Here is a 27,605-nt window from a genome sequence, read left to right as displayed (position 1 = left end):
TGTTAATAGCAACTTTATTGTTTCACTGGTGCAAAATCATGATACTGAATAAACTTGTGTAATGCATTTTCCCCTAAATTTACAGTAATGAAGGTTATACATATCTATATAGATTGCAATTTCTCTATTTTTATACTATTTGGAACAAAATTATCTTGATAAATATGCCCTGTGCACAGTATTGGCCCTCACTGAATGTCACAGAGCCTTAATATGCAAAATATAACTTCTGTTTTTTGAACATGGTATTTTAAAACTCTCCAAACATGCATTAATATATTCTAGGTTTTAGGGAAAAATATTACACTTAGTCTTAACTTGCATTAAAAGGAAAGCACAAGCAGAACCTTACATACAATAATCCCAAAAATCTGATGCTCTGTAAGGATCGCTCACAGTTTCAGATGACAGTCACTGCCAGTTTAGAACTCTAGTGCTACAGAAGCAACAGTGAACAGACAAGAGAAATCAGAAACAGAAGAGCCCTACCATGTCACAGATTCCAAAGAAAGTTTCAGCCATGCTAACTGATGAAACCTGTAGTTGCTGGTCCAACCTTTCAAATTTGTTAGAGTACTCAACACAAGTGTTTGAAGTGTCAGACTGAACACATGAATGTTAACTTAACTTGACATTTCTGAAAGGCACAATCTATAATCTATCTTAAAAAAACATAATGTACGTAAATGAAAAGAAAGTACAGTGCATATCTTCTTTAAAGAACAAGACCTTCATAAATTGGCCCCTCAGATTCTGGTGATTCCCTCCTCAGACGCAAGTGCTCCAGTGTGTTGTGAAAGTGTTTGTTGATTTGTTCTGTTTCTTCAGTAGATTCAAGATTCGGGAGATCTTCTCTTATTTTCTGTATGAGCTGATTCAAAACCTGAATTGTCACCTACAGGAGAAGATATACACAACCAAAGTAATTGACAATTATGTACGAGCATGTAAATATTAGTTTTAATAGACTTTGTATTTCTAAAAACTGTCCAAGTATCAATAGTATTATTAGTAAGAGTGTATGCAGACAAACTACTGAACTCTGCCTTCTCTTGCTCCTCATAGGAGGCCCAATACTTTCATTTTTGGATTTCTCTAAGTTCCCCCTGATCCCAGCAAATGTGAACAGCCTCTTAAGTCATTAGAGCCTACACTTTTTTTTTTTTTATTAAACTTTTAGCACAGTATTTCTCTCCAGTTAATTCAGTCCAAACACAAAAAGCTTTAAACACATAAAGCACATAATCAAGTTGTCTATGCAGTGTCTTGTAGAAGTTAGTCAGGATGGCAGTATCAGATTTAAAGTTATTAGTGACCTTGTCACTACCCAGGGAAGTACAGCTGACTATAGTACCAAGTTCAGCATTACACCAAACACTGTAGCACAAAATGAATTGCAGACCACCTCTTTATCAGAGACTATTCTTACACATCTGCTCAGTACTTTGTAATTCAGTGTTTCACCTTCATCTACAGATAAGAGCATTTCCTATTCTAGAACAGTACTACAGCAGGAAGTCAGTTCAGATGCTGGAAGCTGGCAAATCCTTAAAAATCCTGTAGTTCAGAGGCAATGTCTAGAGAGATATTTATTACCATTTGCTTCTGATTAAATGATGACTTAAGAGGGGACATGGATCTCTATTTGACCAAGCAGCTTTTCAAACTTAATAAATTTACTAGCTACGTAGTAACAAAAAAGGTATGCTGCAACTACTACCCCAGTTTTCAGATGCAGAATTTAGACTGGCATATGAGATGTTATACCAGTCTCTTGAGAATAAAGCTTGCACCAGTCTTTTGAGTATTCCTAGCAGTGACCCTGAACAACTGTGAGAATCATCTTTCCCTGAGTACTTCTTCAGTTAGATACCTCTGAAGTTAGAAGAGAAAATAGCAGGATCTCAAGACCTAGTCAGTTTTTGTCGAACACACATTTCAAGTATCCAAGTCTCACAAGTTCAGGGCTAGATTTCAGATGTTCAGTGTTTTCGTTCCTCGTGTAAGGAAGAATTAAGTTTTACCTATAATGTGGAGACTTCTGTTTTACTAGCATTTCAAAAATTGACTATTCTGTTAGTTACTAGAACCTGTGTTTCTTAAGAGATGGTACTGAGCACGCTGAATAGATATGATTTGGGGTATAAATGAATAAAGAGCTTAAATAAATGCTCTGTAAAAAAAATAAAGAATATTTCAACTCACTGCCTCATTTTCCTTTTCGTAAAAGTAGATGTATCTATTCAGAATTTCTATGAACAGTTGGACTTGCAGAGAAGGGTCCATGCACTGATTTGCTATCTTTAAAGCCTTCTTCAGACATTCCATCACTCTCTTTCCTCCATGCAGCTAGAAGGTAAAAACAAAATAGTTACAAGACATAGAACCATAGGGAACAATAACACTTGTTTCCCTTTGCACATAAATGGCATTTCCCAGTAGTTTACTACAAAAACAGACTGCACAGAACAAAACCAACTGTACAGAATAAGCTGTCATTAGAACTGTACCTTTCCTGACTTAATAGTCTGGGTAAGCATTCTGTTAAATCAAGCAGTAATATTAACAGCTGCTGAAAGCCTTCAAGTATCAAACCATAAACTCAATTTTGCCACACATATGGCAATGTGCACTAAAAGAAGATTTCAAACAGCTCTTCATCAATACAACAGATCATTTGAGAAAAGCAGCCTTTTATCTTCAATTTGCATCTCTGAAGTTCAGTAGTTTATGCACAAACACAGCTACTATACAGACAGGCAAAACACAGCAAACTACTTGAAGAGTCAGTCTTAAACTCCTTGACATTCACAGAAATTGCACAGTACTTCCACTTTTGAGTTTCTTTACTTTCGTATTTATGCACCTTATATTGCTGTAAGATTTATTAGCTTCATACACTGGAACACATTCCAACCATATCTGCACCACAAAGTGACATATCCACATCAGAAGTGAGTGCCTTCAGAAGGAAGGCACAGCTATGTAACCGAAGTTACATAGCTGTGTTATGTGTTATGTTGCTGTCACTTCACTTTTAATTTTATTTACTTATTTATTTTTACCTCCTCTCCATTCTTGTCAGTGTTTCGGCCAGACCAGAACAGATGGGCACAAGTGCTCACAGCCCGACACTGGTCTGGTTTCTTAAGGAGCTTAGAAGCTGCCAATGCACACTGAGTCCTCAAAGGCTCATGGTTCTCCTCACTGAAGCACTTCATCCTCTCAAATGTCCCAATTATCAAGGTGATTGCAGCCAGCTGTGCTTTTGAATCACTAATTTCATCTTCATATAGAGAGAAGGCCTAGTCAAAGGAGAAGGCAAGAGTCTTAATTATTGCTTTAGAACAGCATCAGGAAAAAAAATATACTTGCATGTCACATGACAATATCCGTTTTATATTTGTTAAAAACTTCACGCACAATTGAGATCTTCTGTTGAGACTGTCAAAATCAAGTTAAAGTGACAGACTGGAAATGAGTCTTGAAAGAAATACTTCTTTAAGTAGTAATAGTACAGGAATGTAATCCTCACGTAGTATTTGAAGACTGAGTTTCTCCTTATTTCAAGCATCTGTTCAAATAAGAAACTTCAGCAACAGAAATAGTCACTGAAGAAGATCTGGCTCTTTGAAATACACACTACAGTTCAGCAAAAATTTAAGTGGTAGGTCAGCGACTACAGAGTGGGTAAGAAGTGTCTGCACTGCTGCTGTGTAGGATAAGGCACCTTCAGAGAATGCACAACACTGAAAATCTCAAACCATTATCTCTAGTAGAAGGTACATAATTGTCATGTTGCTCTCATCTTCAGAATTTTATCAGTGGCCCTTGTGACACAGCACAACATAGTAAGGAAAGGCACAAGGTTGTCAGTGATTCATTTCAATGCATTAATGGTGGCATTAGTGGAAAGATTAGGACAAAGCCTGTAATTTAGATACCATCAACTAAGTCAGTTCTTAATCTGATATGGATGGGGGAGACCTTTGCAACAACAAAGGCTTAAGTTATTACCTATTCTGAAAATCTACTTTACCAATAATGTTTCAACAAAAGGATTTTTACTAGTAAAGCCCAACATGACAGCGATAAACAAATTTTACAGAACCTCTGAAGAATGCTTGTGATCATGACAATACTAGCTAGACAAGAGGAGCTGGGAAGAGATCTTTGAAGCAATGAAGGAGCATTCTACATTGAGAAAGCCGCACTCCTCCAGCAAACCAACTATGTGAGGAGGAAGCAGCAATGCAGCACACCCCACATTATCAGACTGAGTATTCAGACCAGTAGCAATGGAGCTTAATTCCAGGAAGCAAGAATGAAGGCCAGGAGTTTCTATCTAATAGTGCTAGCTGTCAATTTGGATGTTTTAATCACACTAGAACTTTCAGTGTTCAGGAAGCTCACCCAAACCAAATTCAAAGTACTGCAGGACAGTGACTAACAGGTGGACATTTACCTGGGACATGAATTCATAGGCCACAGTTTCATGATTCTCAAAGCCAATCTCTCCTGCAGCTAGCGCTCCTTGTAGGAAGAGACGGAGAGGCAGCTCTGCCAGTTCTGCTTTGATCAAAGCACTGATGGTCTGATGAGCAAATGAGAATATCTTCTGGCACTTCTTTTCCCATTTGTCATCCTAAAGAAATGAAATAAGTCAAAGCTGGAACAAGACCATTGTTACAAGAAAAAGAAACTGGATTGAAACAGAATCTGTTAAGTGCACCAATCTGTTGATTTCTGCATGCTGCTCCAGTCAGTTGCTTGCTGAAGCTAAGTGTGCTGGTATAGATGGCCCTAGCAGTAATGTGTTGACCTCAGTGGGTCTTCACAAGGCCTCTTTTCTACTTACAGAAAGCTCACATCTATTTTTCCTGTCAGCTCATGGAAACCTTCCTCAGAAGTCTACACTGAGTTGCAATTACCACAGCTGTGCTTAAAACATAACTGAGCAAAAGCCTAATTAGTGAAGTAGTGAAGTGTAAAAAAACTATTTAGTCATTCATTGGAACGTTAATCAGAAGTACAAGAGGATTTTAAAACATTCAACTTGAAGTGCTTTTAAACAAACAGCATTCATTTATTTCCTCACAATAAGGGAAAAATACACATTTAAGCTAACACTTCCAGTAAGAAAGCTGTAAGGAGACAAATGGAATAGTGATTGTTTTAGTGTGCACTTTCACAACTATTGTATAAAATAATCTCTAGAGAAACACTTGCTTTTAGTATTATAATAGCATAACTACATATTTAGAACCTCCTGAAGTTCAGTATCTAGATTTAAATCAGTTTCACACCATCACTTGCAGTATTCGTAGTTCTCTAGTCTACATGCAAAAACATGATCAGTCACCTTCAGACTAAACAGAACTACCCAGTTTGTTTCACCTCAAATACACAAGTATTCCTCAAATACTGAGGTAACTTGAGTTACTAAAAAAAGTTCTCCTTAAATTAAAAATCCTTCACATCTCCAGTAAAACCTTACCTTTGAGGGGGAAAAAAACACTAGTATTCTGTATCAAGTCTTAGTATACTATTAGCTGTAGCCAGAAAAAAAAAAAAAAGCCTCCCCTCCTCTTAAAGACACAGAAGCAAAAAGAAACAAGCATCCAAGAGGTATCTAGAGGTCAACTCACCACTTTGGAATTCTCCTTGTAGCGAAAAGCAAGCTGGTATGCTGCAAAAACCAATGGTGGCAGCGTAAAACGAATACGTTGATTCCCACCTGCACCAAAGTGTTTCCGAGCAGTGTTTAAGATCTAAAAACAGAAGCACTGGAAGCTTAGAGTTCTTGAAAGAGGTATGTTATTTGTACCTATAACAATTTACACTATTAGATGGGAACATCAGAAAGACATGGAGTAATCAAGTAAGTTGCAATGGCAATGTCTTCAGTGTGTGTGGGGAGAAAACTTACAAGCTGCTTTACAAGAATTACATCTGTGCAGCACATGCAGCTTTTTGTGAGCTCTGTGATGAAGCTTTTTCCTACAGCTGCTTAATAAGTGTTAGGCAACACTTGTACTATACTAACTACAGATACAGTCTGGACTGTATAGTGAGATGGAATTTGCCTGGGCTTGCACTTAAAAACTGCATCAGATATATTCTATTGTCAACCTAACTGCAGAAAGAGCTATCCTTTTGTACAGGCTGCTGTAAGAGACAAAAAAAGTTCATGAAATTAAACACCTAAGTGATCCAAATCTCACCTACTGCTTTTTAGAGAGATAGTTATATGAAGTAGAATGCTAATCAAGAGTTACCACAAACTAATATAGTTACATCCGAACTTCCACCTCATGGGACTAGAAATTTAAATCCACAATTGTTTTCAAGTCCTCACCCGCTACTTCTAAATAAACAGCATTTCACACTGTTATACATTTTGTATTGAGTTTGTAGTGCCAGAGCGGTGATACTCCAGCTTCCAGCCACACTAAATCTGTTACTGTAAGGTATGCAAAACTGACACTTCACAGAGCACAAACACACTCAGAAGCACTGATGCCATACCAGATACTGTTGGTCAGGGTCATCTGATCGTAAAAGATGAATAAATCTTCCCACAAGACTCTGCTCATCAGCAAAGTCCTCAGGGTCAGGATCTTCAGCAGGCTGATCTGGTTGATCCTGGATCAGCGTGGATACCAAATTCATGATAGCATCAACCTGTTAAATGTAACATAAGCTCTGTTTAAACCCAAGTAGTCTATGAACATAAGCTGATAGCAACTGGAAACATCTTTACAACTACTCATTGTGCCGACAAAGCACTAGGAACGTTTGGTAACTGGTGATGCTTTGCGATTCGTTAGCCTTATTCACTGAAGAAGAGTCCTTTCTCAGCAGAAGTGGAACTGCATAAATATAAATGTACAAACAAAATTTAGATTCCAGAAATACTATCCAACCCTCATTAGGTAATACCCTAGCTTTAAGGGGATTCAGGGTCTTTGTTCAAACTTAAGAAGTAGTCTCTAGGGTGAGGTTAGGGAAGATGTGTAAAGATAAGGTGTTTGAGAACTCAGGCAGCAGAATTATCAAGCAGAACAAAGCCTGTACTAGTAAGATAGGGGAGGAAGGGGTACAGAAACTAAGCATGCTCTGCACAAGGTCACTCAGCATGTTTTCAACTCTTCAAACAGTAGTTTAGATACCTAGAATTTCTATGTCAGTTGACCTATGTCATACCTGTTCTTGGGATACAATTTCTGTGTTATAATCCAATACATTGCTAAGCACATAGCAACTCATGCTCTTCCTGGACTCATAATCAAAGTATTCAAAGAGTGGGTGGAAATGTTTCAGTTTCAGAACTGTCAGGATATTGTTGTAAGTATCGACGGGGATTTTCAGAAGTCTAGTCAGCTCCTTTGAAACAGCACTACTTGTTGCAATACTAAAATAAAACAGATGTAAAAACACAGTTAATTATTAGTTCACAGAGAGACAGATTGATAGTCTGCCTCGATACCAATTCCGATGTATACCACAACATCTAAGCAACCAACCGCTAGGAAGATTTGAAATAAAATACCAGAATAAGTCATATCTTGCTCTTTGGGACATAAAATGGGAACTGCATGATTTAAGTTGCTGACAGCAGAAAGACTATGTCTGCAAATAAAGTATGAAAAAAACTCTAGAGTGCCACACAGGATGAATAGATAGCAACTACACGCATCTTGGCATACACATTGTGCATCTGTACAGCTATGCAGAATGATTTAAGCACAGATGAGTAAGTCTTGGGTGCTCATACTTTCCCCACTGTTGTTTATCATGAATTTCTATAGCTCGAACCAAGAGTAGTAATCTTCCACATCTAAAGTATGACTCTTTCCTATCTTACAAAAACATGATTAAAAGTAGAAGTCAAGAATTTAAAGTAATTACCACTCCATAGAGAATGCAACAGACATTTACTTACTGTTCCAGATTAAGTTTATTGAATATTTCCACAGTTGTCTCCAACACCTTGTCAACATAGTCAACACGGTCCGGGTAGCATTTCATAGCCAGGTTAATGAGAGAAACTTGCAAGGATACCACATCCTCTGAGGGCATGTCTTGGCGAGACTGAGATTTAAGACAGCACTGAGTTGATTAAAAGCATATAACTTTGCAAAAAAAAATAAAAAATAGACCGCATGCAAGAACACCCAGCATACCTGTATCACAGTAGCAACCTGCTGTGAAAAGATGTCAAACAGTTTGATATCTGCTGGGATACCAGGGCCATCTTCACGATGTGCAAATAAAGCTAACCTAAAAAAAAAAAAAAAAGCAGCTTGGTCAGGATAGTTTCTCCATTCCTCAAATACGGGTCTGACACTAACAGAAAAAAATTGCATCTTTTAGGGGTATACGCAATCTTCATTGCAGAGCTTTATTACAAAGCAAAAAGGACATTTGTGGAAGTTAGAGGCTGTAAGAACAATCGAGAGTGGTAAGTATCAGTCCTGGAAAAGAACGTTGACAGTGACAGCAGGATAAAGAAAGAGCAAGAAAGAAGTTTCATAATCTCTGCTCTTTACCTCACAGTAAAGTGTTCTGTCTCCCCAGCAGAGAAAGAACTACAGAGTGACCTAAAGGAAAAGCAAATGTTCTGCATCTACTCAGTGATGTTAGACATCCATTTCCTGCAAAATAGTCTCAAGGTGAGGGAAGGGTGGTGGTGAGAACCTTAGCTATGACTCAGATATTCCTTGTCTCCAAACTAACTGCAGACCAACATGTTTGGTACGTCCGCTGTTTGTAAAGAGCAAAATACAAAGTACATTTTAAGTGGAGAAGATTGCTTTGTGGGAATTTTTTCCTCAATAAAAACACAAAAGCAAAGCAAGAGAACTGCTATCCAGCAAGCACCCAGAAGATGTTGTAGATCTACCTCTATCCATTACAGGAGGAAGTCGCGTGAACCACCACCTCTGCAGAAATCAGAAAAAATAAGATAATGGCTATAGGAAGTTGGCACTTTACCAAAGCTGCGGCTTGAAGAAAATGTAGCATTATAATGCTTGCTTGCTAATTTTTAAGAGATTGTTTTCTTTGAATTACAGAAAGACATACAAAAATATTTAGGAAAAGCCACCTGATTAAAGTTTATTTCTTACAGGGTTTATAAATGTCAGTTCTGAATGAACTTTGGGCCTGAAACAAAAAAGTAGGTAAGAAAAGGCTAAGGTTCCAAAAATATCCACTGCCACAGAAAACAAAAATTCAACTCTTATATTTTGTTGGGGTGGTAACAAGCAGACTTTCTAAAACCAAGGAGAATCACAGCTTCTCCCAACAATAATTCAGAGGGTAAGACTGACAGGCTTCAAAATATCATCAAGTTGCAGGCAGGTGGCAGCATAATTACAAACTATGAACAGCATAGTAAATCAAGAAGGATCCCAAAGCAACATGAGTTCTAAAAAGATTCCTTTAATGGAAAAGTCCCGTGGAAATTGGTACAAAAGCTTCACAAGTTCCTCCACCTCACTAATGTCCAGTATCAATTATTCCATGCCAGAAATCAAGATAAGAAATGCAACAGGCACTATTGTATGGAGCACATCCAGGTCTTAAATACACAGAACTGAACTACACAGTAATTATTCCAAACTACAATCCAAACACAAGAACAGGATCTATCCCACATGGATTCTAAGAGCTGATACACACATATCATCCAACATTTGGCCTAAAATTGGTCAAAAGCAGAAGTTCCCAAACTACATAAGACAATCATCATGCTGTTCTGTTTTTATTCTTATCCTATCTCCAAATGAGAGGGCTCCAGAGGACACTAATAGTCGCCCAAACAATAAAACATGGCAGCGGTAAATCTAGGAGGACAGCAGGTTCACTGCCAGTCAGCTGTTTACTGTTGCTCATCTGTAACAGTAAAAACCGAACGCTTACTATGCAAGTAATACTGAAGCTCTTTGAGTCCTCTAAGTAGACATGACAGCAGAAGGCACATAAGGGAAAGTCCCTCTACAAGAATTACATTGCTACACGCTATTGTAAGAACCTAGCAAAGATCCTGTGATGTCTACTGAAGACAGTCTCACAAAATAGACAGGCTCAGAAATTAGATTCACATGCCATGTTTGTTCATTTTTAAATAAAACTACAAAAACTCTCAGCCCAAGCAGAAAACCATAGGAAACCAAATGATTTCCTATGAACATCCAATTGAAGGAAGGCAGATTTGCTTCCCCACCAAATGCACAACACAGAAGATACTCCAAGGTGGCGCCATCCCATGTTTGAATTTAGTGCAAGCAGTTCTAAGTGGTACTTCCACAGGAAAAAAAAAAAAAAAACACAAGAGAACGGGCATGAAGCTAGACATAAATTAAAAATTAAGAAGGTAGTTCCATCTCCTACTAGCTCTTTTCTGAATAAATAAATATAAGATTAGCTACGGGAATCTTCAAGTTTTCAAGAGGTACCTGCGATGGATATAGTTGTCAAAGCAGAATACTGCTGCCACTTTAGTTTAGAAACATGAAGTTGGTCAACTTTAAATAACTTGTTTCCCGGCTTGATTTGTTTACAAGTTTTAATCCGTCCTTAAAGTAGGATACATTGGAAGCTGTAAAAGAGTCCATTAAGCAGAAACTATAGGAACAATACTCTTAACAGCTTTAATTGCAGATGAAGACAGCACGGAAAGAAAGTTAGACATGAATAAAATATGATAAATTGAAAGCTTTCAAATGCTAGAAGAATTATTATCTGCTTACGTACAATACACATTTCATTTTGAGCCAATTTCCACCCCCCGGTCACTCACCTGTCAATTAAAGCAATTATTATATTTTTCACATTCACATTTTGGTGCAGCTCAGCACAGGCTCTGAGAAATGGATTCAGGGTTTGGAGATGAAATTCGTCTGGGAAAACCTGAAATTTGAGATCCATAGTCATCCAGTTATAAACTTAATCTGCTCATTATTACACAACAGCAAAATGCAGCAGAGTCACTGAAAATCAGATAGCCACATATTAAAACAGTCACCGGACAGACTGTATTTAGGGTTCCCAAAGCTGACCTTGTGTGAGTAAGCACATGAAGTAACAGATGCAAGACAAACTGGTGAGCTGATGTCCCAGCTTCCTACCACAATTCTTACTGCAGGCATGGCTACTCACATAGTTTACAAGTTTCTGCAATGGAGGGCACACAGAACACATACCTCTCCCCTCTGCCCACCCAATGAAGAGTAATATGCATCAAGCCACTGAGTAAGAGACCCAGCAAAGAAGTTTTCCAGTTCACAAGAAGAGGTGAAAGTAGTCTGAATCTGACTAAAAGCACAGGAATAAGTGTCCCCATGTTCAAAATCAATGATGCAACTGAATTTAAGCAGCTTACCTGTATTATACACTCCATGAGGTACTCCTGAGCTAAAGCATCTCTACAATTTACAACCTGCTCCAATATTCCAGGCAGAACAATCTGTAATAAGAAAAGTCTTGCAGTGTTTATAGAGCCATTGATCTTATATTCACATACGGATTTAATCCAAGTAGAGTGGTATTTCTAACACTTCTCAGCTTACTCTTCACACGAAAAACTTTCTGATAAAGACTCAGTGTTCAGCAGTTTCATCCTTCAGAGAAAAAAATTGTTGGTCCCAAACCTCTGTCCCTTTGGTACATTGTATTAAATCAAAACCTACGGTCGTGCTTGTTGTTTTGTTTAAACTCAGGAATGTGCGTTGCTGGCACCTATTACTACACGGGGGTCTCAGCAGCACTGCTATGGTAGAACTTACAAGGTACAGACTTTAGATAACACACATATTTGCTTGGCTATCTTTTCATGCAACAAACAGTTCACTTACCAAATGCTTTGGGAAACATAACTTCATTGAACTTTAGAAGTCTACCACAGAACACTGTGTACATCTCTCTAACTCATTCTCTAATTAAAATGGGAATCAGTAAAATGAAGTCATAAAAAGTCATGCCAACCCTACAGAAGAGCTTATGGAAAAAATGCATGAATCCTATCCTTAGCCTGTAAACACATTATATAGCTCCATTAGCTTTCAGAACTTCCAGTTAATAGCAGTTCAGAAGCATCAGGATTATCAAGTTTATAGCACAGCCATTATTCTCCCTAGGCCACTGATTTGAATTCATGTGGAAAAAGTAGCAGAAGCTGGAAAGCATGGACAGACATCCTACCTGCTTATATCGCTCCACATTAACACCTTCCAGCTGACTGAGGCGAACAAGGTTTGTTCCTACCAAGATTCGCAGTTCCTGCCTTTCCCGCTCCCTCTTCTCTCTATCACGACTATGGCCCTGGTGTTGCATTCGCACCCAAAGTTTATTCATCTCAGCAAAATTCAGGAGCACAAAGTCCATGGAATCACTGATGTCTCCAGTGGTTTCTTCACTGCAATTGAGGAACAGATTAGGAACAGCAAAAGCTTGTCAAAAGTATCCATCTTTCCATCCACTGGTAAATATCTTTTTTAAGATAGGAGATTGGGGAAGTATGTGGTGGGGTGTCCAGGTTCATAACAACTGTTCATGTCCTCACTTAAGTAAGGAAACCTTAACAATTCCCTTCCAAAACTACCAGAACTCAGTAGACTCGACAGGTGGTTTACATTTTAACATACCTACTTATTTCAAATCTCAAGAAAATCATACAGGAAATTTAAATATGCTGATTAGTGCCTGTCTTACTCTGTTTGCTCGCCTTCATCTGGTAAAATATTCCTGGTACACTGCAGGAGATAGTTCCGAAGAAAGAGGCCTCTAAGAGGATGCTGTACTCCACGGCACATCTCCACCAGGTCTTTTAAAATATCTTTCCTGGACTGCGGAAATGACTTGACATAGACAACACCTACTGTTATCAGGAGATACCTGCAACAAGCACAGAATACAACAATAGTTAAGTAAGAATACAATACCGCATTTCAGGCAATAGCCCACTTCTACTCCAACTGCATTATCAAAGCACAGAAAGCAATTAAATGACATACCATACCTTCAAGTACCATAACTTCAGATATTGTGTCACCTTTCAGCTCCCATTCTCCTCTGCTACAGAGCACAGGAAGTCTGAATAGCTAGGTGACCTCATTACAGGGCTTTATACCTCAAATGTATAAATGCTCAGCATGCACAGAGTTCTGAATGCTTTCAGACTGGCTTGTCTATACTTCCAACACCTTGCAAGACTGGAAAGCAACTCTGCCCATACAGATAAGGTATGTATTATGGTGAAGCACTTAAGCCTCTTTCACACTGTGGTCTACCAGGATGTGGACTACACTCCTCCGAGATCTCCAGGCCTGTACTCACTCCATCAGCATCTCTACGTTAAGCAACAGGCAGAAGGAACATGTGAGACACAAAGGACTACTGCACCAGTATACTTGATTCCCCTTCAGCTTAAGAGAAATAAAACTTACAATCCTCAGAACTTGCAAATAACGTGGTTTAAAAGCCCTGCACGTTTCTCTAATTCATGCATGTATACGCCTCCATGAATACAACATTAGTGTTCACTGGGGAGAAACAGAGCCTGCATCAAGCAGGTAGGAGGACAGCAAATGATTATGCAGAGCTAAACACATTGTGGCAACCAAACCCTGAAGTCTGAATGAGGGTGAAGCCTCTTTCTGGCACCACCATGTGGTCAGGAATTAAAAACTGCAATGCCTAGCAAAATCCAAGTCCTAACCCCGAATATTTAGTAGATCCACTCCAGTCCTACAGCTATATATTTAAACATAAGCCTTTCAGTATCATCTCTACATGTTAATCCATAGTCTAAGAACTACATACTCAGAAACACAAAGCTTTAAGAAGTTACAAAAGCTTTCAACTTCCTTCTCTCACATACTAAACATGTAGTTGATCTTACTGATCAGAATGAGGTACCTGGTTATTTCTAAACCAACCAGCTCTTTACCCAGAAGTCTGCTTTATTCCACATCCAAGCGCTTCCACCTTCCTGCCAATGTTTTTGTTTTTGCACACAATCAAGAACTGACCTTTTGCGGTTACACTTTTGGCTTAACTCTCAGAAGTCTCAAAGGAATCCGCTCTTAAGATATGCAGAGGTAATATTTACAGCTGCAAACAGGTCTTGTTGCCAAGCAAGAACGCAGAATCTATGATCAGAACCCAGAATCTATTATCTACTAGTCTTTAACAAATAGTAAAATATATATACTTACAGTCTTGGAATAATATTTCCAGCATACTGTACTAACTCATAAAGGTCTGCCACTTTTCTCCCTTTGGCAAATTCATCTGTCAGGTAGACTTCCAAGTAGTGTAGCTCATCAGAAATTGCCATGTCTTTTTCTCTTAGTTAAGGATTTTAGTTCAGAATGTCTGCAACAGATCTACAGAGATATTTGCTCATTCACACCAAGGAAGAAAGACACTGTTCCAAATACAATCACAAGGTTAAAAAAAAAAAAAATCAAGCCCAAGCGTGTAGTACTTTAGAAAAATTCATCACTACTGACATAAACGTGCAAAACTAACCCCAGGCCTTCAACTATTATTTTCAGCATATTAGAAAAGAGCAAGAAGCACAAGTGAAGTCAAAATAGCAAGCAAATGAATGCAATGGAACCGAGTAAGTAAAGGCATACTACATGTCACAGAAGAATCCCATCCTCATCAGCACACGTGGAGAAAACAGTATGCAAATATAATCACACTCAATTCCCAAATTTCATGAAAAGCCTCCCATTCTTCAGGTATGGCAGCACAGACAAGCAAATACATCATGGCACTTGACTTAGGGTTAGAATCTAAGAAAACAAAAGGCTAAAAGTAAGTAGTTTTACAGTTTGTTTTTTTTTGTGGCAGCATACTGCAAGCAGAACTTTCAATAGAGCTCATTTTTATAGAGCTAGACTGATGAAAACTCACAATGGAAAATACGAAAGACATTAAAGACCTACTTTATACCAAAGGAAAAACACTTGCACAATGATCAGACAATTGTACATTCTCTTACAATACATCCAGATAAGTAACAGAGGAGAAAAGTGCTACTACATATCCAAGATTAAGGAGATGTCCTTATATAACCAAAAAAAAAAAAATAAAAAAAGAAATCAAGTGAACGTATCACTCCAAATTCAATATTTCAACCATTTGGTCCTCTAATCTTCAAAGGATACAGAGCTCATAATAGCTCTTTGGAGATAGCATAGAAGTCCGCAGCTCACCAAGCTTGTTGGAAGCATGTTTCAAAGCATCCATGAGCTTGTTTTTGTCCTTTATGGGAGGTAAAAAGAACAGCCTGTCACAAATAATACTAGGCAACTGCAGTCTTTAAGAATGCTACACTTTTGGCTTTTATAAAAACCATACAAAGGTTAAGTATCTAAACATCACAAGAGCAATACTTCCAATTAAAGCAAATATCTACCTTGTACTACGCTGCCCATCTGAACTAAGTGGAACATGACACCTGAAGGCGGTAAGGAGGCCTATCTTATGATACAGTAAGAAAGAGTTTTGGAAAAAAGGTTTTGCTTATGTAGAAATCACACACACCATTCAAATTCTATTCAGCAAGCCGAACAGTAATTAACTTTTTAAAAATTATCTAGCCTGTTGTTTTGCTCAGATCTCATGAAGCAGCCTCTAGCCGTCAGAGGACACACACTGCCAGCAGAAGCCGCTGTTAGAATTAGATTTCTCTTTCCCTTCTGAAGGAGACAGTTTATTACTCCGCATATAACATGTGCTCATGATGCATACAATTCCCTGGCATCACAGGGTGCAAGACAAACTTCTAGTCTACCACCTGAACATACTTGTTGAACACATAAGAGACAGCCATAAGTTTTGGAGAATGGAAGGAATTGCTAGGGTCATCCACTCACACATAGGAGTAGAAAGTTCAGCTGCAACTACTTTAAAGATTTCAAAAGCATTCCACACAGCGTAAAACTGGAAAAGGCATTACATTTCTTGCTACTGTCATTTAACTACAAACTTAGCCTGGCTAGCCCAATGAATACAGGAATATTTAAGTTCTTTCATTGCTGATTTAAGCAGTTTCTCAAACCCAAGAAAGCTTCACAAGATACTGTGTTGCTGCATTGGCTAAAATGTCAAGACAAATACCTCAGTACTATCCTAGTCAATGTTTCTTTTCCAGTCACAGGAGAATTCACACATCAGTCTGCAGTTCATTACTACGTTTATCCTACTCAGCAGATAATGAATTATTAGCATCGCAGTCTGTGGCTCATGAAAAAAGACTACAGTGAATAAACACCGGTACGTTGAACACAGACAAGGATATATTTTATCATCACGTAGCTCCATGTAGAATGCATTTGAGCAGTAACCTTCTGATGACAAGTGGCAGGCATATTCTCCATTTAGCCTCACTCAAATGCAAGCACAAACCTAAGTAGATGCACCTTTATCATTTATCCTGAGAAACACTGTGCCAAACGCAGGTATAGGCATATACGGAATACTGAAGGCTCAGTCTCACTGAGTAGCTGCCTCATCCATTTGCAAGGCTCTGCCACAAAGATGCATAAAGAGTTAAGTTTCCTCACAGCACTAGAGATTAGTATTGATTTACTGTTTCACTCCTAGCAGATGAGAAGCTTCATTGCATTTTAATGTCACGTTCTTACCAAGCATCTCTTCATTTGGAAAGACTGCACCTTAACAGCCTGAATTGCTTCATCCAGGAGTTTTTCCTGTTCATCCTGAGGAGATTGCTGTGTTGTTGGCTGGAAGAAAAAAAAAAGACTATTTTTATCATCTGCTTATGACTTGATTCAAACGAGTTCCCCATGGTTTAGAACACAATGCAAGTGGCACTGCAGTATGACCAGTTGAGAGCTGTCAAATAGCTACGTGATATTTAAGGGAAATTTACCCTGCAAAAATTTGAGCACGGGGAAGAGATTAGTTACGGACAGCCTCTGAGCACCATTGTCTCTTAGAGTGCAAAGAACAAGGTCAGTGTTGCCCTTCTTTTCCAGCATTTGCAGGTCAAAAATCCAATCAGAGTATCTGGCAACAAAAAGCTTTGTGAGAACACAAAGACATCACTGCACTGAAGCATCCTTACTCCTCAAAGCAAGGCCTGGAGCACTCAGATCACAAGTCACAACCTATCAGCAACCTGCTATCTGAGCCACACAGCTCTGCTGAGGACAAGTTCCAGATAAGCAAAGCAAAGGATAAAGTACAGTTCGCTCCTGGAAGGCAGGAATGACTCGCCAAAGGCAACAGAAAACTGAAGAGAATCGTCATTTCTTAATGTCCCCTCCTTGTCCCAGTGACCCTCCTCCTCAAAGAGGAATATTCCAGGCCTTTGACATTCAGAACCTGCAAGCTCTTTTGCTTTTCCAAGGACCATACTGCATTTTCTTTACGCTCACAGACTTCGGTGTCCCCCCGGCCCAGCTGTTAACGGGCCCTTTCCACTGCACCCTACTCCCTGCCCTCTTCCAGACCGATGAGGTTAGTTTCTACAGGCTTCTTTCTTTCAAGTTACCCTCCAAGATGTCCAAGTGTACTTCCATCCAAACCCAACTCCGTACATACCTCCTTGTAAGTGACTCCAGTAACTGATGCTGCACTTAACAGAACAGAGCCTCCCTGCAGCCATCCACCTAGTGCTTTGGCCTGATCTTCAACATCTCCTTAGAGCCCACCAGCCTCTCCCAATCCTGGGGCTCCAGAGATGGAAGCATCATTCGTGTCCCAATTACATCTCCTCCAGTCTTGACAAATACCATTTACGTACCATGTCATGCCCACAGCTGGCTCTCCACGTCTGCAGCCTCAGTAATTTCTCAACTATTTTTGCTTGTTCCCCCCACCCACCGCGTACAGAAAGCTCCCGGTCTCCTCTTTCTAACCAGCTATCTTGATAACAAGCTAGCACACCATGAATTACATCATCCCAATGTTCTTAAAAACAGGATCTTCAGTACTCATTTCTGTTGCACAACTCGTGTCTGGAGTCCCTGTAAACACCTTTTAAGAACCAATATTATAATTTCATAAAAAAAAAAAAAGAGATGCTTTCACTTAACACCAATTTAACAGTGATCAGGCATTGCAGCCTTGACACACCCATGTTTTCTCCTTTCTCCCATATCCACCACTGTACTCGATTCTTTTTTGTAACTGCAATTCCCTGAGTCCCACAGAGCATCTCTTACACGTTCCCCTTACTTCCCCTTTCTATTTACAGAAAGCAGACAGTGCCAAGCAATATTGTTCTTGCCTCGATCTCATCTGACCAGGTGGGGAATCTCTGCCCTTGTAGATTTTCAGTCCCTCAGCTAGACAAGAGTCCAGGCTGATCTAACACCGTTGGCAATCCCGCTTCAAGCAGGAAGCCATACAAGACAGAAGTTCTTCCAGCCAACACTTCTGTGACTCTCTGGGTCTCAGTTATGGCCAAACCATGCACAGTAACTAATTAACACCTCTATTTTGTCAACAGAAAAAGTTGCCTCTGCTAATTAGCGTGACTGCACCCATTATTACAAAGCTCTCTTTATAATTAACCACAAAGTGCATGCCTTCCAAAAATGGATTTAAGCATAAGGCAAAAGCAGTAGGGGCAGGCAGCCTTATCGCCTGGGCTGTTCAGCAGCTACAAACCAGGCAGCCCCTGACTGAAAGCGCCTTCTCCCCAAAGAACCTTCTGTTCAGCACTGAACTTTACTCCATGACAAATCCAACTTTTAAGGAACAGAAACTGACAGTGCTGGCACGAGTGTGCAACGACCAAATCCGAACACCACGCAACTGGCTTGCTGAATTACATCCTTGCCAAAAAGCTTGTCATGCCCTGCAGCCCCCTGAACTCACACGAGTGCTTTAGACACGTCGCTGCTGACCCAGACACCACATAACCCAGCCACATCACGAGCCGCTGTGCTGAAGGACGAGTCAGAGGAGCGGAGTGATGTTAACACCAGGCACAACCTCCCAAGCCCCGTCCCGCAGCCTGCAGGGCTCCAGGCCACGGAGTGCTGGGAGAGCTGCCCAGCCACTGGTGCCATTTTCACTCCTGTTCTACATTTGAGCAACAAGGTCCCACGGGATGCTTAGCATTGGGACTGCAGTAAGGACACTTCTGAGTTCTTCCATTAAAGCACTTCCCTGTTATCACCAGCCTGGAAGGTGGTGGTTCACAGCAAGACTGCCTTCACTACATGGTGCTGGGCAATGGCAGCATTTCACCATCACACAGGTGGTGAGATAACCTACCCGTGATCACAACCAGCATGCCACTGCACTGAGGTGTTGGGTTTGCAGCAGCTTGGCTTCTACAGGAGATAAACACCTGAACAGCAGTCCCTGCTCTTCCTTAAACATTCAGACTTTGAAACCTGAAAAACATCAGCTAACCCTTTTTATTTACTGTAATAAGCTTCAAAACTATACAGTGTTTCCACATGTGACCTGGTTATTATCAGGTGCCAGACACACAAGCCTGAAGTTTGTGGAGGAAGCAGCAGAAGGCAAACAAAGTGAAGGTAACACAAAGCAAGGACTACCAGGGACAGATGGCGTGGCTCCTGTCACGCTAGGAACCAGTTCTGTCAGACACAATGCTGAATAACACAGCTCATGCCCTTTATCATCCACTTCAAGCTGGGAACCTAGTAACCGAAGAAGGTATTTTCCAGTGTTATTTAACCAAAAACACAACTGCGCTGTGCAGTCCTATTCCAATCTGCAAACACCAATCTTCAGGAGGAAGCAGAGGATGCGTGGCCATGGGAGGAAGAGCAGCAGCACCCTCATCCAGGCAAAAGAGGTCCTGTCCTGCCTTCTCAGCACCAGGTACAGGGAGGTCTGAACTACCACAGGCACACAAGATAATGGAAATCAATTCTGCAGCCACTCAGACTTACATGCTTGGGCCTTAGCCCCTCTTAGATACACTACAAGCCTCGAAGAAAAAAATTGAGGTGAACAAAGTTTTCTACTGTACTTATTCCAACCTTTCTCCTTGGAAGCCACAAGGAAAAGCAGCAATGGGAAGCAGACACAGAACTGCATCTCAGCTGCATCTTCAGCTGCTGTACAAGAAACTGTAGCTTTCTCCTATATCCAAAGATCGCACTGCTGCACCTTACCACAGCCACAGTAAGGAAGTCACAACACAGCAGCTTAATTCACACAGATTTGGCATGGTTTGTGTTGGAGCTTTTTGTCTGGTTGTTTTTTTAATGGTGTGCTTTTTTTTTGTGAGAAGTCTTAAAGCTGCTTTCTGCCAGTTTGAAGCTAGCAAACAGTAAGTTGCCTTGGGGAAAAAAAAAATAAATCATGTTTAAGCCCCAAACTAGCTTGGAAGAATTTAACTGGTATTACCCCCACGCACACACCTTTATCAGCCAGGCAGCAATCTTGTGGATAATTAGTGAAGCATACTGCAAGCGTTCTTCTCGACCATGCTCAACCTCATAATAACTCTTGAACACACACAGTTAACATTACACCTACTGTGTAGGATTTACTTGGTTTCTAACACCCATCTCCCCAAGAAGGCATCCATTCATAGTTTGTTTTATACTTCAGACTTGCAGCACTCGTGATGACTATTGTTTTGGGTCACTGTGTTGACAAGACGCTCATTTCACTTCTGTCAGTAAATCACTGCATTTAACAGAATTATCTACAATTAAAATACATGGGATTCAAGGCAAGCTTGTGGATCGTCACAAGCAGTCTGTATTCTGGCAAAGCCGGTATCTTAAGCTGAACAGAGAGTATACGTAATAGAGCAGATTTCACTTCTGTTCTGAAGTGCACTTTCATTGACTCTCCAAGTGATATAAAGCACTTGGATTTAGACATACTTCCACTTTGATTTAGATGTACTTCCAGCCTATTCCATATACGACTTTTCCTTTTGTTCACTCATGTGCTTGTGTTTAGTACCTCAGTGAACAAGACTTACCCATGTTTCTCTGCCTCCTCCCAGTTACGACTGCCACCCCGGCACTATCAAGACATTTAACATGAATGTTACCCACGACAGAGGACAGAAAATCATGACAATCACCATCCTACTGATGGAGCCAGAGTGCACACAACACGTTACTGCAAACATCACGGGGTGCCTCGATATTAACAAAAAAACATTTTGTACCATATTGGAAGCACAACCCTGCAATAAAGAAGGCAACCCCAGAACTTCTGTTAAGTCACACAACAGAGCATGAAGGTGAGCCAAAGAGAACATTTTTCATGTTTAAGCTGGCATTTGCTGCCACAGGAAGCCAGGAGACATTAACAAGAATCCAGGGGCTGTGGGCTTTTTATTTAGGGAACGATCAATAAACATTTACGAAATCCAAGTCTAGTTTAGGGTACTTGCACGCTGCTTCAAGGCTTAAATGAAGCCTGGCCACTGGAAATGGCCATGGAGCCCGGGCTGGTAGAGGGGATTAACCCACATTTAACAGCTGGAAGCTTGGGCTTTCTTTTCCTGAGTCACCTGCTCTCAGCTCTTATCAGAAAGAGGACCCCAGAGCAGGCACGTCTGAGGCCATTTCCCACGGAAGGGCCGAGCAGCAGGAAGCCGCCTCTGAGCCGCCACGGGCACTGACCCGGGGGCACAGGGCCCGCAGTGCGGGTGGACGCAGCGCTCCCCTGCCCGCTCAGCCGGCCCCATTCATTTCCGCAGCCACAGGCCGGGGGGCAGCGCCGCACACACGCCCCCGCAGGCCCGGCGCCGACCCGTCCCGGCAGCCCCCACCCCCAAACGCGAACCGGCCCCAGAGGCGCAGGCCCTGGGCAAGCCCTGCCCGCAAGGGGCTCGGTGCGCGGCCCAGCCGCAGTGCCCGGAGCGCCGCGGGAACCCCGAGCCCCGACGGCCCGCGGGAGCTCCCCGCGCCGGGCCGGGGCTGAGGCGTTGCTCGCCCCGAGGCCCCCCCGGAGCTGCCTCCCCCGGCACCGGGGCGGCCGTTACCGGGGCCTCCCCTCCCCCTCCCCTCAGCCCCCCCGCACCGGGCGGCGGCCGCCGGGCCCCCCCCACCCACCGGGGGCGCTCCCGAGCCGCAGCCCCAGCCCCAGCCCCGGCCCTGCCCCCGGGCCGCCCCCTCCCGCCTCGCCTCCCCCCGGCCGGGCCCGGCCGCCGCCGCCGCCCCTCACCATGGCCGCGCCGCCACGAGCCGCCCCCGCCAGCCCCGCCCCGCAGCGCCGCGCGCCGTCACGTGAGCGCCGCCCCGCCCCGCCGCTCGGCCATTGGCTCGCCCCGCGGAAGCGCTCCGCTCCGAGCCCATTGGCTCGCGGGGAGGTGATTGGCGTGGGGAGCGGCCAATGAGGCGCGGCTGCGGCTGAGGCGCGGGGAGAGCGGGGCATGGAGCGCGGGGCCGTGAGGCGGCTGGCGGCCAGGGCGGGCCTGGGGGAGCCCCGCGTCGTCAGGTGAGGGCACGGGCGGGGGCTGCGGCAGGGCCGGGCCCGGCCCGTTCCGTTCCGTTCCGTTCCGTTCCGTTCCGTTCCGTTGCGGAGCGCTCCCCGTGTGTTGCAGGAAGGCCGAGGAGTTCCTGCGGCTGTCCCAGGTGCGGTGCCCGGGGCTGCTGGCGCAGACGACGGCCACGGGCAGCGCCGTGATGTGCCTGGAGCTGGCGGCCCGCGCCGCCGGGAGGCCGCTGGACAAGGTACGGGCTGGGGGGGGGGCAGCGGGAGGGCACCGGGCACCGCCCCGAGCCCGGCGGCCTTTGGTTTGGGCTGGGGTTTGTGTGTGTGAAAGAAGGGCCGCGGCGGCGTGCATAAAACAAGGCAAACTCCGGGTGTAAAAGTCTGAAAATAACGCGGCCTTCACGGGTGTGGCCTTCTCGTTGGGTGTCTGCCTGTGTGCAGTGAGCGCTCACAGCTCTCCTCGCACAGGGATGTTCAATGCAGCGATTGAACCTCACCTCAGGGCAGCGCGCAGTTACTCACCCGTGTCAGGTGCCTGGGGGAGATGCCAGCCTGCCGCTAATCCTCGGGGCTTGTCTCTGTCTCTGAAAGAGCTACTTTATTAAACTCTCCGGCTTGACCAAGACGACCTACCAGAACTCCATCAAGTCTTTGGAGTGTTTGCTGGAGGTGAACCCGAGACTGGGAATACGAGACCTGGCAGTGCAGTTCTGCTGCACGGAGGCAGTAAATACCGCTTCAAAAATACTGCAGAGGTGAGGAAGCTCTCAAGATCGCACCAGTAATCACTAGTAAGAGTCTTTGTTTGTTAAATGTGTAGAGAGCTTGTTGTTTGCAAGGGTCAGGTATCTCCCACCGACTGGACTCCAGTGTGTAAGTTCTTAGCACTGACAATCCAGCCAATTATCTAGGCCACTTTTAAAAACGTGTTAGCTTGTGAATCTTAGTAAGTCATTGTCTGAGTCCCAGTTCTTTAACTCAGAGTAATATAAAAAAGATAGGACATTTAGTCATTGTAATTATCCACAGAATCATGCTTCTACATGATCATGTCAGAGTTCAGACGTAATGATCAGTAGAAACAAATCCTCCTTTCTGGAGAAGCAAATCTCTTAAAAACGCACATTATTCTACATGTAAAAACATCAGGTAGAACGCTTCAACAGTGATTCAACAGATTTAACTAAAGCTTTGCTCTCTGTAGCATCTACTTTAACAAGAGCAATCACTGAAGAGCTCTGGAGTGCTGTTACCCTGCTAGCGTGTTTAAAAACTGCCAGGGATTCAAAGTATACTGAGTTGCAGGACAGAGAACAAAGACCTGTGTATGCTTCTGGGTGCTAACTACAAACTAAAACAAATAGCCTGGGGACAGGTGGACAGTAAAAAATTAAATTCTTCACAGTGCTGAACAGCTAGAAGTCATCTGCCAGATGAAGGCTTAAATATGTATTATAGGAATCAAACTATAATTCTACCCCATATAATAGAATGGATTTATGTAAAGTATCTTAATGCAGTTTTTACATGTAATGTAGAGAGAAAAGCAGGTGTAGGTGGGGAACACCAGATTTCACTGTCATTCAGACCCCTAATTCAAAATACCTTCAATTCAAATAGAGGAGGTGATCCCCACTCCCTTCTTTTCCCTGTTTTGCTCTGCTCAGCCAGTAACAGCTGTTTGTGCTTGACTAAGTTACAAAGGACCAAGTGATCCAATGTGAGACCTGTTCAACTGCTGAGTGCCATGTGACAAATTAGTCTCAAGAGCTTCATTTGTGGAGAACGCATTATACAATTATTGTTGCTTTTTAGGTACGAATCCAGCCTTCCCGAAGCACAACAAATGGACCTTGATTTCTCAAAACCACTGTTTACAACGGCTGCGTTATTCACTGCATGCAAGTAAGTACAGCTTGAGGGAACTTCTATGGGCTTAAATACCTAGGGAGACATCAACAGAGATAATGCCTACAGTGTAAGTAGTTGATTTTTTTTTTTTTTTTTGGCATGCCTGAACAGCCAGAAGGCTCTTTCCTAGCATGCCCTACTTTCTTTACTCCTGGAACTGGAGACAGGCCTAGCAAACAAGGCTACACTGCATTTGCCTTCAGGAGGAAGCAAAAGTATTCATATCAAATACACAGAAAAGAATCTTGAGATTTGTGTCCTAGAACAAATGAAATATGTCTTCCCTGGTGTCTGGTGGATGCTGTGGATAATTCCATTAGGACATATTATCCATAGCAGTAGTTGAAGAACTCCTGTTAGTGTTTTGCACTTTGCCATTTTGCACTTTGCCCTCCTTTTCAGCGTAAGCCGTGTAACAATAGTCACATTTTTAGATTTCACAAGAACTTTTTTCCTTTGTCAGACTAGATTTGAGCTAGGCATAAAGCAAAAAGTTGTACGTGGCTTTTGGTGGAAGACTGCTTAGAGTTGCAAGAATGGCTTACTAGCTTACATTTGAGCACCAAGAAGCAGCTGTTCAGAACGAGAAGCTTTGAGCCCTACACCACTGCATCCCGTGGCTCTAGGAGATGGATCTGTCTTAGCTGTAGGCCTGTATCAGCTTGGAAGGCGGGTATCAGGAGAGCTTGACTCAAACAATGCTTTGTAAGAATTTGCTTGCACACATATCCTCCCTTTTTAACAATCTTCGGAAGCAATTCAGGTGCCACATAGTTTTACAGCTCTTGACAAATGTTCTCTGAGTGGTCCCATTCAGCTCTTGACAGTAATAGGATTTTGCCCTTGTTCCCTTAAAACGTGCATAGTGTCTTATTCTAGTAGTTTCCCCTTGTAATTTGAACTAACCATGGGCTTCACTTCCTGACATGTCTTGATCAGGTAGTGTAGGGGTCTTTTTTTTTCCTTTTTTTTTTTTTTTTTTAAGCTATTTTTTTTCTAAGTGAGGAAAGGGTTAGAAAGGACCAAAACCTCTGGCACACTTTTCTTCATTCTCACAGTGTTGGTACAGTAAACGTCACCTCACCTGAGTGATAGTTGCTGAAGTCTTGTTTCCTACAAGGTTAAATCAATTTTCTGTTGTAGGTGCTTAAAGCTGAAAGTGGACAAAACTAAAATCTTGGCTACATCTGGGGTGAAAAAAGCAATATTTGATCGGCTGTGCAATCAGATGGAGAAGATAAGCCAGCAGCTCAGCAGTAAGTTTTTGGCCTTACCGTTGTAATACAGCATACCCATCACCTGGCCTCACAATGCCTCTCTCCTTTTCCACTGGTTATTTCATTCTGATCACTTTCAGCTGTTCCATTCTAGTAAAACCTGCCCACTGTTCCAGTATGTTGCCTGCAGTCCAGTTCCCAGTCACAGTCTGGGACTGACTTGCTTCTGGGGAAGTCACAACAGCTTACAATGTGACAAGGCAAAAATACCTGTTTTCCTCTCTACTCAAATGCTTGCTGCTCCGTAAAGTCTGTGCTGCAGTAATTTACTCTCTGCTTCTCCCGTATCTTGGATTCTCCTTGCCTGCTTTCTGCATCTTGTTAACATAGCAACAAAACATGGAAATTACCATAAACATTTTGCTACCTCTGTTGCTTTGACTGACACTTCTGTGTTTTCCCTTCCTCCACTGCAGTGTTAACACACATCTAAGCCTTGATCTTCTGGTGGTAATTCAGCCATTACCTGACACCAGGCCTCCACATGCCGCAGGCAGGCATGAGGAGAGTCTTTCTTACCTGTTGTTGAACTTAAAGCTCTCTTCCCTCCTTTTTGTGGAGGAAGATTGAAACACGATACGTGACTTCCCATCCTTGTATTTCTGTTCCTTCCTACTTATCTCCTTTTTTCCTTTCCCAGACTTTCATCCCCACACTACTACTGCCAGTACTCCTACGTCACTTGTCTTCATATTTCATACATGATGTTTTCTGGAGTGTAACTGCCTGAAGCCAGGCCAAAAGCTACTACTCTCTACCTAGGCATGGAGCTGCCCATGGTGAAGTTATCCCCTTCCCCCAGACAAGCAGCTAAGGGCAGCTGGTAGTTCCTGTACCAGATTAGGGAAGAATGTGCATCTGTATACAGTCTCCAGCATGTTGTTGGCATCTGTAATACAAAGCAGAGGTAATGACACTATTTTTTTCCATTTTTTTTAGAAGATGATGTCCCCGTGGTTGCAGAGACATCCGAAAGCCTGCAGACCGACCCAGAACACTGCGAGAAGGAAGACGGTAAGTTGCGTTTAGCTGTGAACTAAAACCAGAGCAGTTCTGGGCTTTGTTACTGCATACTGATACTTGAGTTATAATATCCTATAAGAATCAGTTGACAGCAGCTTATACAGTTCTGCAAGCCAGTGCCTAACAAATGAACTAAGTGAACACAGCAGGATGATGGCATTTATACTGTGGAGTTAAGTACAACTCTTACATTCAGCCACAGGAGTAGTGACTGTTGTGGGAGGCAGGCAGAGGAGCAAACCCCAGGATGATAATGCAGTGATAGTCCTTGTACATCGATAGATTTATCTCTGTATGCTTGCTGGTTATTCCCAGCACCATATTGCCCCGATGGCCCATCATGGACTTGCTCTTTTTATCATAGGATCTGAAGATGATGATGATGATGAGGTGCCATGTAAACAGCCAAAGACTGAAACAAAGCAAGACTATGAAGAATGGAAAAAGAGAATTCTGGAAAATGCTGCTAAGGCACAACAGGCCAATCGGGGTACTGATTCTGTGCCACCTTGTAATATCACTGCTGCTTGCTCATAGTTTTAATTCCCCCTCTGTTCTAACAAGTATTCCAGTAGCATATGAGTGACAGCTGGCTGGTAGTCAGCTAATATTATTTTTAATATTTTTAATACTTTTTAAATATTTAGGATTTTTTTATTAAATGATGTTGGTATTCAGATGATTTTTGTAAAAAGCATGTTTGATGACTTGCCAGGCTGGCATTTAAGCAGTTGTGACATTAGGTAGTAAGATAGCTTTGTTTTCCTTGCTGCAAGAAGCAGGTAACATTTCAATCCCATATTAAATGTGAATAAATTGTAAGTTACATGACCTTGTGCCTCAGGATGGAAGTAGTCAGTGAAAAGAGAGGGAGGGGACTAATGGTGCCTTGTTAAACAGTCAAATTGAAGTCGGATAAATTGTTTTCACTGCCAAATAAATATTTTTATCACTGAA

At 42.2% G+C, this 27,605-nt stretch overlaps 2 protein-coding genes across 3 annotated transcripts; one reads left to right on the top strand and one right to left on the bottom strand.

The window, feature by feature from the left end:
• Window positions 1-22,392, bottom strand: VPS35 (VPS35 retromer complex component). 2 transcript variants are annotated; one of them, XM_068693454.1, is made up of 17 exons: window positions 22,168-22,392; window positions 16,668-16,766; window positions 15,186-15,282; window positions 14,223-14,346; window positions 12,718-12,900; window positions 12,208-12,421; window positions 11,390-11,473; window positions 10,808-10,917; window positions 8,187-8,283; window positions 7,946-8,094; window positions 7,207-7,414; window positions 6,529-6,684; window positions 5,649-5,771; window positions 4,466-4,645; window positions 3,066-3,305; window positions 2,206-2,349; window positions 1-895 (listed from the first exon to the last, which is right to left on the bottom strand). In XM_068693454.1, the coding sequence occupies exons 1-17, from the start codon at window positions 22,375-22,377 to the stop codon at window positions 716-718; spliced, it is 2,598 nt and encodes an 865-aa protein (XP_068549555.1). In that variant the 5' UTR covers window positions 22,378-22,392; the 3' UTR covers window positions 1-715. The 2 variants fall into 2 exon arrangements, with proteins under 2 accessions (XP_068549555.1, XP_068549556.1); XM_068693455.1 differs by lacking the exon at window positions 22,168-22,392 and adding an exon at window positions 20,972-20,996.
• On the top strand, window positions 22,302-27,605 carry ORC6 (origin recognition complex subunit 6). Its single transcript, XM_068693462.1, has 7 exons — window positions 22,302-22,440; window positions 22,547-22,676; window positions 23,029-23,192; window positions 24,253-24,342; window positions 25,492-25,604; window positions 26,565-26,639; window positions 27,013-27,605. The coding sequence occupies exons 1-7, from the start codon at window positions 22,376-22,378 to the stop codon at window positions 27,183-27,185; spliced, it is 810 nt and encodes a 269-aa protein (XP_068549563.1). The 5' UTR covers window positions 22,302-22,375; the 3' UTR covers window positions 27,186-27,605.

The sequence above is a fragment of the Anas acuta genome, chromosome 10 (genome assembly GCF_963932015.1).
Source record: "Anas acuta chromosome 10, bAnaAcu1.1, whole genome shotgun sequence".
Classification (NCBI taxonomy): domain Eukaryota; kingdom Metazoa; phylum Chordata; class Aves; order Anseriformes; family Anatidae; genus Anas; species Anas acuta.
This window is presented reverse-complemented; position numbering and strand designations above follow the sequence as displayed.